Source organism: Rhamphochromis sp. 'chilingali' (assembly GCF_963969265.1).
Source record: "Rhamphochromis sp. 'chilingali' genome assembly, chromosome: 12".
In the NCBI taxonomy this organism is placed as follows: domain Eukaryota; kingdom Metazoa; phylum Chordata; class Actinopteri; order Cichliformes; family Cichlidae; genus Rhamphochromis; species Rhamphochromis sp. 'chilingali'.
Genome location: NC_137939.1, coordinates 9,970,872 through 9,983,053, shown reverse-complemented (window position 1 = coordinate 9,983,053; position 12,182 = coordinate 9,970,872). Strand labels below are relative to the sequence as shown.

The window sequence follows — 12,182 nt, the reverse complement described above, 5'->3', positions numbered from 1 at the left end:
GGGACCCAGGAGACCTGCATGTGTCAGGAGTATTGGAACCCACAACTTAGACATTCACATTACTCACACTCTCATTACACATACATGTAGGATCTTGGGGGTGGGCACGATACACGGAATCCAAAGTACCATCAGGGTGTACACCCCACCCCTGGCATCGTTGCCCACCTCTCAATTTTTAATACACGTACACTGTAAAAACTGTGATTGGGGTTAATTAGAATCTAATAGGAGAGTAATAGTAATTATTACTCAGTAAAAACGTGTATGAGTAATTTTAATCGAATCTAAGCAAAATTCAACAATTTTGAGATGTTCAGTTATTTAAATTTACACAGTTTTGTTTGGGGTAAATTCAGCAATGGTTTGTTGAGTAGATTTAAAAAAAATGTTTGAGTACTAAAAAAATTTAAGAAATCTAATAGATTTAACTGATGAAAGCATTTTCATTTTAATCATTGTACACTTCCGCCCATAATCCTTTGTGCCACGTGCAGGACACACGCGCTTCATGAGTGGACGTCTCCATTTTGTCAGAGGTAAGACTTCTTAATTTGTTCAAATATAAGACACGGTTTAAACAATAACGTATATCGGTTTTGAGTAAAGGTTTTAAACAGTATGATACGTCGAAATTTTATTAATAATCATCACTGTAATGATAGTATCGTATTTTTACACAAATGGCAGTTAGTGGACTGCTAGCACAAGGTCACTTTCCAAGCCTTCACGACTGTGTTACTGAACAGCTTTAACTAACCACATGTTTTACCGTATTAAAAAATATCAACGGTATATTCCGATGAGTTTTAACGTCTTTCATCCACGTTTAAAAGTTCATGAAAAGGTTTTGCGGTCAGTTGTGAGTGATTTTGTCAGCCACAGTCAGTTTTTCGAACTCCAGTTTCCAATAATGGCGGCCGCTACTAAGTTTTAAAATTACTCATACTAATCTTTCTGGGTCACAAAATAAACTTTTAACATATTTTCAGGCGCGAAAGTAGCTGTGTAAACATCAAATATCTGCTCGGTTTATCAAGATATCGCATGTTTGCAAAAGTGCTTCGACGTTTTCGGAGCATCTGCTACCCACCAGCTCGATAGCAAGCCGGGAGCTCGAGGGTCACTGAAGCCGCTGAGAACGGCACAACTCCCGGCACATCATTTTCAGATCACCGCGGGGTTTCGCTACTCAGTTTAAACGTAATGTATAAGTCACTTAGACAACCTAAAAATGTTATTGTTGGGTTTTTTTCAGTGTTTTATTTGTTCGTGAGTAAATCGGTTTGGCTGAGATTAAAGTTATTAGATTAGATAAAATAAAACTTTATTAATCCCCCGGGTGGGTTCCTCCTTGGTTTTTACACAGCTGACTAAACGTCAAAAATGATAATGTTGCTTTCCTTTCAGGTAATGGAAGATCCCTCAACTTAAATTCCCCTTCCCCCCCCCCCCCCCCCCTTCCTCTTCACCCTCTACACCACAGACTTCAGCCACTGCACAGAGACATGCCATCTTCAGAAGTTTTCTGATGACTCTGCGGTGGTTGGATGCATCAGCAGGGATGATGAGACAGAGTACCGGGCTGTGGTCGACTCCTTTGTCACGTGGTGTGAGCAGAATCATCTGCAGCTCAACGTGGCAAAGACCAAGGAACTGATCGTGGACTTCAGGAAGACCAGGAAACACTTGACCCCTGTTTCAATCCAGGGGGTCAGTGTTGACATTGTGGAGGACTATAAATACCTTGGAGTACACATTGACAATAAACTGGACTGGGCTAAAAACACCACAGCACTTTACAGGAAGGGCCAGAGTCGTCTCTATTTTTTGAGGCGACTGAGGTCCTTCAACATCTGCCAGAAAATGCTGAGGATTTTCTATGAGTCTGTGGTGGCCAGTGCGATCCTCTATGCTGTTGCATGCTGGGGGAGCAGGCTGAGGGTCGCAGATGCCAACAGACTTAATAAACTGATCCGTAAGGCCAGCAATGTTGTGGGGATGGAGCTGGACTCCCTCAAGGTGGTGTCGGAGAGGCGGATGCTGTCCAAGATAAAGACAATGTTGGATAACACCTCCCACCCACTCCATGACATGTTGGTCAGTCACAGGAGCTCGTTCAGTGAGAGACTGAGATTACCGAAAAGCACCACTGAACGACACAGGAAATCATTCCTGCCTGTGGCCATCTCCCTGTACAACGCATCCACTTAACACACTGTTTGCTGCTACAGCTACACATGTTTCTTTTCCAAATATTTATTTATAAGTGACTTATGTATGTATGTATGTATATATATGTATATATTGTACTATTCTTAGTTAGCGTATTGTCTGTCTTGTCTTAATGTTGGTTTAAAATGGAGCACTGTAACAAAAAATAATTTCCCCCAGGGATCAATAAAGTATTCTGATTCTGATTCTGATTCTGATTAAATTCACCTGATCAGCATGGGATTGAAGTTGCAGGCTATCATAGCCAAGGTATTTTCCACAGACATTTCAGCTTGGAATTTTATTTAAAGAATTTTTTTGTCAAATTTCATTTGCATGGTGCACAGCTCCACTAATTTGTTTGCATGTTTTTGTCAGTGCAAGAGGACGCCAGGACGTCACTGATATAATTAACAACACAATTATGGGTTTCATGTTTTAATTGTATTTTAAATACATGTCTATTCTTAGTAAAAAACAAACAAACAAAAAACAAACAAAAAAACACAAGTACAGGTATTGCTGGGTTTTTGTTTTGTCCCAAGAAGGAAAAACCCTTTCTGACGAACATAAACTAAATTAGATAAAAAAAAACTAAATGACTAAATTAATGTAATTTACTAAAACGACACATTTAAAGATTGAACCTGTCAAGCATGTTGACAATACCTTTGTGTTGACTGTCAGCACCCAGGCATGTGCATTAACATCAGCTAATTATCGCACATAATGCTCCATGTGATGATAATTTGATATTTAACAGTTTTTTTTAATACTGCCAATTCTCACAGTTTTGTCTTAATAAATGGTCACTTATCTGATGGTAATTTTTGGAATTCTTGCTCATTTTCAGTCACCAAGCAATCCTAGCAATGACATAACCAGAAATCTGGTTATTCGGTGCTTGATGGTGTACCTTGGGGAGTCCATTGATCAACTGATCAAAGAGTACAGTGTAAGTGTTGAAGTAGAAACATTATTCTGTTTTTGTTATTCATATGTGTTTGTCAAGTTTCAAATAATTTGAGGCATTATCATGTTTTATTTGTCATTCAGCTACAGGATGTGTCCAGGAAATATTTCATGTGTGCAACTACAGTCAGAAAACCCATGTGTTTGTTGTTTCAGGATGCTGATGAGGATGGTGTGTCACAAGATCTTTCTGAACAGAGGATGAAAATCTACAAAATCAAGGCTGTTGGATCTGAGGAGGATGACATTGGCATTGTGCTGGAGGGTGTGAGAGTTATGCCTGCTCTGGGCAATTTTCCAAGAGCATGCGCAATGCTGGTTGGATTGACATATGCAGTCGATCTTGCCTATCCCAAAGAGCTAAAATACACCTTGGAAGTATTCCAGAAACTTTTCCTTGAACTGGATTGTGCTAAGCTCTCACCAAAAGTGAACAGCCTCAAGAACAAGTTATTGGCTTAAACGAGGACTCTGAAAGAATGAAAGGGAAGTAAGCTCACTGAAAACCTTTGGTTTGTCTTTGTTAGATGCAGCTATCTTTTCAGTTTTTAAGTTAATTTCATCTTATTCATATCTTACCCAAATGACCTGCAATGTGTCAGGCTGTATTTGTGCTCTTCATTTTAATTTTGTTTTTTATTACCTACAAGTTTCTTAGGAATATTCTGTTTGAAAGGCAGCAAATTGGAGGAATCACTAGTGAAGCTTTTCTTTGTTTATAGTGTATGTTACTATAAAACATTGGTTTAAAACAACTTTAAAATTTAACAGAAGTGCAGTCCTGTAGCTGTAGAAATGTTACTTCCTCTTACATGTGTCTTAGATTTTCTCAGGTTAAACATCCAAATTGGGATAAAAGGTTGATTTACATTATTGATATTCCATGTACATGAGTGAAAAACCTTTGTTCTACAGTTATATTGAGTGATTCAATTTAACAAAAGATTGACAAACTAAAGTTTTTGTTTGTCAATCATAAATAAGTAACAGAGATAAAGGAAACGGTAAAGGATATTCAAATTTCAGGTTCATGTTGATATTACAGTCTAAAGATTAATTTCTTTTTTACAAAACTGGTTTACATTCATGCAGTTTATGTTGCTGTTGCTCTGTACACAAAGCTGTGTGATAAACTGTTTATGACACTAAAACAAATTTACAGCAGAGGAATGTATTTAGGAGATCAGGAGATTGTTGATGAGAATTCAGTGTATACGAGCAGAAAAATGTTATATTATAAATTACTGTGTTTTATTTTCCACAATAAAACAAATTACTGTTTTGATGTTTTCTTTGTGAAATTGATTCATTTTACTCAGAAAATAAGTAAAATTCATTTCATTTTCTCTTATTATTCAGTCATTATTTTTAAGGTTTATTTGGAAAATTATTGAATCCAATTTGAGTTTTACTGAAAAAACAAGAAGATTTCATTTCTTTGTAATGGATATTTTAGGAAGTTTTTACTAAACCTTTGCCAGATAGTTAGTAAATTCAAAGTAATTTTTCTCAGAGACTTATTTCATATCAATTATTTTTTTTGGTAAAGTTGGGCAATTTCAACCTTCAGTTTGAGATTTTGACCCTAAATCCAACACATATTTACAGTTTAATTCTATTAATATCTACTTTTGTTTTCTATTTGAATTTAATTAACATTTTCTCTACATTTTACATAAATCTTTTGAAATTAAAATCTACTTAATTATTTCAAGTGTCACTTTGTTGCCATAACTTTTTTAAGTAACCTCTAGTCACAGTTTTTACAGTGTAGACATTGAGGGCTAGCAGGAGGGACCATGCGCTTACCTGCTGCTCTCTGGCAGGTAGCTCCATGCCCTCCTGGGTTTTAAATGCACCTTAGAACACATATGCATCAACATTACAATGAGCGGGTGGAGGGAGGTTTGGAGTCTTCTCTCACCCCCATTCTCTGCGACCTGCTGGAGCGGGGGGGCTAGGAGGAGGAGTTGGCCGTCCGACTGCGGTCTGGAGTGTGGGGCCTTCCTGCTGCTGCGGAGTCGGGGCGGTCTGCCTCCCCCCACCGCAGGGAAAAGGGTAACACCACCTGGGTCTGGGTGCAGTTCCCCCCTCCAGGGGCAAGGGTACCTAGACCCGGTTTGTAGAGTACGCTTGGGGAGTGTGATCGTGTGTACAGCGTCTCTTTATGTCTGTCTCCACGTTGGTTGAGTGTGGAGTAAGTGCATATGAGAGCATGAGGGTGGGAATGGATGTTTGTATATGTGTGTGCCTGTATGTCTGTGTCTATATGTCAGGTTGGGTGTCAGGCGCCACCTCTGGGGACATCTCAGGCCCTCCAAGGTTTGGAGGCCTATCTCCCCCTACCACCACTTCCCCTGCCAGTGGCGGACTCCCTCAGACATCGGTGCGTTGGTGGTTCTTTGTGTCCGGGGATGGGCGTCCAGGTACACACCGGCTCACTCCTTGGCGGCCGCTTATCGGGGCCTGGAGCCTGGGGCTCACTCGGGCCACTTCGGAGGTGGGGTGCCCCCGGCCTCTCGGCCTGGGGCTCGGTCACTCAGGCGCAGCTGGCTGCCGGCGGAGCTCACGGGCGCGTCACTGCAACTCCCCCTGGCTTCTGCTCCGCGGCTGCTGAGTGAGCCCTCATCTGGGACTCTCCTCAGCTCTTTCTGGGACAGTGGCGCGGCTGCCCCTCTGTTGGTCTTCCTTGGTCTCTTGTGTTCTGGGGGCCTCTGGATGTCTGGAGTTTTGATCTCCTCCACACCTGCTTCACACCCTGGAGGACGGGGCTGTGGCCCCCCCACACCCTCTAGCAGATTATTACATGAAGGAACCTTTTAAAAAACAAAAAACAAGCGCGTCCATGCTCACAGGTGTACACACGGGTGATCACACCCACAAACTACACCCTTTTTGGCTCCTACCTCAAAGCACACTGTGTTCTGTTGATCTTATGTGCTGCACAATAATGTTTAATATTTAGTATTTACTGTCATATTCCCATATATCATTGTGATGTTGTTTATTCTATTACTCTTGTTCTCTTCTGCTTGTTTTCTTTTTTCTTTCTCAGCAGGTGATCCACGTGATCGATATATGCATTTTTTTTTCTCTGCCCGTTCTGTTGGTTTTTGTCTTTTGCCCTTCTCCCCGTCCCTCTTCTCAGCTGTTTCTCTTTCCCTCTTTCTTTCTCCCCTTCTTTCCCCCAGTCAAGTCTGTCCCGTATTCAGTAAGTGAAAATAAAATAAACAATAAAAGGTGAATCAAATGGACCATTACGGCAAGGCTGGGATGGTCAATTTGGTAAAGTAAATCCGTTGGGCATCTTTCTTTGCCTTTAGATAACAATTCTGATGGCAAAAGAGCCAAACGGGACAGGCAAAAAAAAAAAAGAAAAGAAGTATTGGAACGGCTGAGACACATTATCTCTGTCATGATGTGCAGTGTGGCAGGCAGGAATTGGACCCAAAATGCAGGACACAGAGGAAAAACGTGAACTCAAACACTCTTGGAAGGAATACAAAACAATAACAAACTAAACTGGGAAATCCAAGAGTATAACTCACAAGAGAAAACACCGCATGAGAGGAGAACCGACATTAACGACGTGACAACAAGAACTAACTGACAGGGACTAAAATACACTGGCAGGCACATGAGGAAACGAGGAACAAGTGGGCACACAGCTGGGAATCATGGACATAACGAGACACAGACCTACAAAGTAAAACAGGAAACACACAGACTATTTTGCAACACAAACGCGGGGAACTGAACGGAGCACAGAGGGAAGACACAGGTAGGGATAATAAACACGACGACCAAACCCAAAGAACTAATTCAAAATCAGAATAAGCTAGAAAATGATAATAATAAACTATCTAATAGTTACTAAAGTATCTAATAGTTTATTGGGAGATGTAATTACACGCCAATCATACCAATGAGTGGAAAAGTATTTTTTTTTCTATTAAATAACTTAAAGTTGTGGGAGTAAAATGACTTACTGTACCTTTCAATAATCCATCCTCTACTCTGTCCTTGTTTTAACATGTCACTTCTATGTGAGCCCGTGGTGCACCAGAAACAAGCATTTTCATAAGGATATTAAATTGCATTAATCATTCAGGAAGCAGAAATATTTTCTTTGATTTATGGCGAGTGGCTTTTAGGTTAAAGATGGTGTGATTGTTCCATCAGCAAACAATTCAATCACTCAATGGCGCTTTCTTGTAGAGGGCACAGGGGATAAGGAGCAAAGATGAGGGGGTGCGTGGAGTAGTGGGGGGTTGAATAATTAACAGAGCTTTAGGCGAGGGATTTGCATACTCATACTTTAGAGGCTGTCCGTGTGAGAGAAACGACCAACTCATTCCTCATTCATGGAAATGATCCGCTTCCTCCCCAGTCATATGGCTCCAGTCTAAAAATACTCCAGAGGTCATTTACCAGGCTTATCACAATCAATATTTCTTCCGTACCTCCCCCCTACACAGCTGCTCCCAGGTGGGATGCTGGTGTGCTCAGAAAACCTATGCAGCACTGAGGGGGTCCAGTTGCTGCGTTAATATGCTGCATGAGGGTCAGATCTAAACTTCCAGGAAACCAGCTGATGATGGGAGATAAAAGTAAGATGTATTGTAAATTTAAGCCTGAGTCTACCGGCATGTGCACTTTTCTATATGAGATGTGCAGGAGTGCTCCAGTCCTGGAGGGATTCATTTGTGTGCAGGTGGTTGTTCTGGTAATTGGCATGTTTGCAATGGAAACCACACAGAGATAATTGTCCTAGCTTATGTTTCCCAACATGATGCTGCACGTTGTGTTCCACTCAGTGGTTGTATGCATTTGCAATGCACTAAGCGTCAGAAGAGAATAATTGTCAGAGATCAGGGTCACTCTGGAAACAGTGGGGAGGCCGGTGTGCTAGTACCAAGTCTAATGTATTCTGTGGCTGGCACATAGTGCACACAAAGCTCTGCTGAAAAATCCAACTGATTGCCCTAGTCTAATGAGTAAAAATGTTATGGAGGTAGTGTAGATACAACATTTTACTTTGTTTGTTTACAAGGTCTATCAAAAGAAGAGCACTCATGGGGGAATTAATGTTTTGTATCGCTATGGCTCAGAGGTTTGTTCTGTGGATTATAATAATGGAGCTACATCACAGAAAAGGGTTGTTTGGATTTTTTTCTAAATGCATTTTGGATTTTCCTGTGCACTCCTGGTTTTCCATATGGTCAGTTGTGTTCAGACCTTTGCTTTCACTCATCATGAATACAAATGTCATTGTCATCTGGGGATTTTAATGACATGTAGAAGAGTTTCGCTGGTATACTTTTGACCCTCTGTGGATTAGAGAAAATCCAAAATAGATCAAAAAATTGTGGACCCAATTCTTGTGTTTTAAATTCATCAAAGATAGTTCAAAGAAAAATCATTAAAAGCCTAAAATTACCATGACATTCATCCCCATGATGAGTGTATATTGTGTAAACGTCTGACCATCGCTGCAGTTCCTGTTCCTCACAACATGGAGGCAGCTCAATCAAAAATTTTTCTCCTTCAACACACTTTCAAGAGGAAATTGATTGTTCCGTCATGTATACCACAATCTAATGGCACCCAACAGACCCTGTAATCAAGTGAGATACGTGACATTCCAGAATAATGCAAGTTCTGTCATATTAATTTCTGAAAAGAAAATATCACCGTAAAAAAAAGATACTGGAATTCTAGCCCTTTCTTCTTCAAGGAAAGGGCTACTTTGAGGAAACATCTGAGAAATTCATTATAAAAAAGCATCAAAGGTAGAAATGTTGAATTGAGGAGGAGATAAAGTGTTTTAATTCAACAGTTTGTCTAAAAATGAAAAACAGCATAAAAAGCATAGATTTCTGTGTAGACTGACAAAGAAATGTCCTCACACAGTATTTTGACTGGGTTTACAAGTAAAAGGTTGTTGCTCATAAATCTCAACCATCATAAAACTGCATAAATGCACGTAAGCCAGTATTTCAACTCCCATCTTTTGACTTAAATGGAAGCGGACACTCCCTTTGTCTCACCATTTGCATGTGTAATTGATGTTATTGCGCTATTAGTTACTAAAATCTGACAGTGAGACAAGTCGATATGAACAGAAAGAAAATCTGGTGATCAAGGAGCTAGAATAACAAATAGATTAAAAATGACTTAAAACTAAGAAGAAAATAAATAAATAAAACCTCATTGGTTCACACTGAGAAAGCAGATCATTTCTCACGGTGCTGCAATAACACCCACAATTATCAAATAACAACAACAACAAGAGACTCAATAAGATTTAGTACACACTAAATGATTTTGAATGAAATTTCTAAATGACAAACGGTGCAAATTAACATAGATTAAGAATGTTGGCAAATGAATAAGAAATTCAAGCTCAATTTAAGCTTAATACCAGTTTAATGTAGGGAAAGATGTACACAGGAGTTTATACACTCACTCATCTGACTTATACACCTCGAATTTAGAGTAGTTTTAAAATAGCAAAAGATTAATTTGAAGTATTCTCTAATTTCAAAATAACCAAATTCAAACTGGAAAAAATACAGGATGCGTCACTTGACATATTTTTACCTGTGATTCCCACCCATCTTCTCAGAGACTCACCTTTTACTCTCCTTGCTCATTCTCATATCCATCTGTTGGTGACATTTAACCTGTGACCTGCTACTTGTGGGGAAAGGTGTTTGCTGGACTCCTGAAACTATAAATATTGCATTAACAACAATATTGTTTTTTATTAAGTTGTTTTCTGTCTAGCCAAGGTCATGTTGAAAGATGAATTTTTAATAACTTCTGTTATTACAAATATCAATCTGATTTTTAAGGATGTGTTGTTACTTCTTAAACAGAACCAATGCATTTATTTACATTGCAACTCTCTCCAAGATGCTTTGCTTGCATGTATGACCTGCATTAAAAGAAATTAAATGTAGCCCGTGTGTAATATACTTCATCTAAGTTCTGTGCACACATTGGATTTTATTAAATTACTGTCTGTGCACATTATTATTTATGATCTTTTTTCACATTTTTAAAAATCATGCAATTTACTGAAAGAAATGTCCTCATTTTCATATACAGTCATCCATGTTCATTTAGAGCAGTTACCTTATACTCAGATTTCTTTTAAGAGCCAACAAAGTGGCCCGTTGGGTGTCTCCTCCACGCCAGTGTGAGTACAAGTGATCTCATTTAGGCCATTTCCCTAGAGAGGCTATGCAAACTCTAATGGTCGACTTAGCATTAATGGTAAGTGAAATGTCTGCCGTTGTGACAGACAATCCCCCGGAGAGCAGCATTACCTTATGCTGTCTATTTTGCTGCATGCGCACCTCTAAAGCCCACTGCTCTTTCTGATTTATTCTTGGAAGTATATTTACAGGTCACATTACTCTTCTGTTATTGTTGTTAAATTAATTTCACATATGTGTGCATAATTCAAATGATTTTTGAAGGACAGTATTATATTTCTTATTCCCTCCTCAAAGTACATATTTGGTCTGGTATACGATGTCATTCTTACTCAGTGTTAAGTGCAAATAGCTGACATAATGGGCTTGCTAGCACCTGATTATCCAGGAGGATAATAGCAGTCAGTTAACATGCCTGCCCATAGTGGTGAACATAAAAGAACGAAGTTTGCAATAGGTCCCAGCAAAAGATAAATATTTGATGGAGATTTAATAAAAGGCTTAACAAGCTGAATAATTTAGGAGACAAGTCTCAAGTGAACTGCACCCAGAGCTAAACGGGCATATGGTTAATTATTTAACTACCTGTTTTTAGTCCTTCAGAAAAAACTCATGAAGCTAACAAGTTGGATGACCTCCGCACTCTTCTCTGAAGTGGAAGATATTGATTCAGAATTTTTTAAAAGTGACATATTGATTTAATTTTTTTTTTTTCTGAAACAGAAAATTAAAAGAACACAGTGTCAAAAGGTTAAATCCCAGTAGGGCATTGCAATATAATAATAACATAAGGACTAAACCACTTTAAGTCGATTTTGAACTTGACACTTGGCTTTAAAAGACATATTGATCCTTGGCATTTGATGTATCTTTTCTGAGAACTGTCAGTGGCCCTTTGAGATTATAACAGCCAAAAGCCTCAAGTGTCTTTACAAGTCAACAGGAGGGGCACATTTCTCTTAACATTTCTGTAATGAAGACGACCCTGATGAAGGTCACAAGCCAAAACGAGCTGGTCCACTAATAAAGTTGTTCCTTCAAGTGTCGCTGGAGTCTTCACACAACCTGTTAACATTTCCTTGTTATCTTTACTCAACAGTGTTTCTGAGAAACAGTCATCAGCACCTAGGGTGACCGTTCCACTAGCACTGGTGACAACACGACCACTTTTCCTCAGCAATCTCCACAAGTGGGCTAGATAAAGCCAGGCAGTTTCTTAAAAATGAAGTGGACCAGGGCTACACATTGGCTGTATCCCAATTCAGGGCCTGCAGCCTTAAAGTACGCAGTCTCAACAATCCTCAAGGGCCGCGTACTTAAAGACCGCTAAGGCCGGAAGTGCGAGGCTTGTGAAATGGGACGGTCTAGCCTCCGTTGCGCTGCCCAGGTTGCCTAGCAACCATGAGACTAACAGCTGGAAACGTTTCATACAGCTTTGTTTGACAGAAATGAAGGAGAAAATCTTTTGTTCATTTGTTTGTTTGTTTCTACATGAGCTTTGATCATTCTCTGTAAGATTAAGGTCAGCTATTGAACGGCGTATATTTTAAAGTAAAGGCTTTAAAACCAAGTTAGTACAAACGTCACTAATGTCACATAACTTTGCCGACATGTGGCCAACAGTAATGTTTTAATGTTCTTCGTTATTAAACATTTGCACATAAATAAGTGACATAATATTCAGTACTTAAAGTTTACTCTTCGGGCGCCCCTCAACCGCCGTTTTTTTCGGCAAAATTATCCACACCCACCGCCGCGCTATGCATTCTGGGA

The 12,182-nt window shown here is 39.5% G+C and overlaps 1 protein-coding gene across 1 annotated transcript; it reads left to right on the top strand.

Annotated features, from left to right (window-relative positions):
* The first annotated feature begins 2,438 nt into the window (after positions 1–2,438).
* LOC308407369 (uncharacterized protein) lies at positions 2,439–4,467 on the top strand. Its single transcript, XM_080898944.1, has 3 exons — positions 2,439–2,484; positions 3,068–3,169; positions 3,343–4,467. The coding sequence occupies exons 1-3, from the start codon at positions 2,452–2,454 to the stop codon at positions 3,646–3,648; spliced, it is 441 nt and encodes a 146-aa protein (XP_080755070.1). The 5' UTR covers positions 2,439–2,451; the 3' UTR covers positions 3,649–4,467.
* Positions 4,468–12,182: the final 7,715 nt, after the last annotated feature.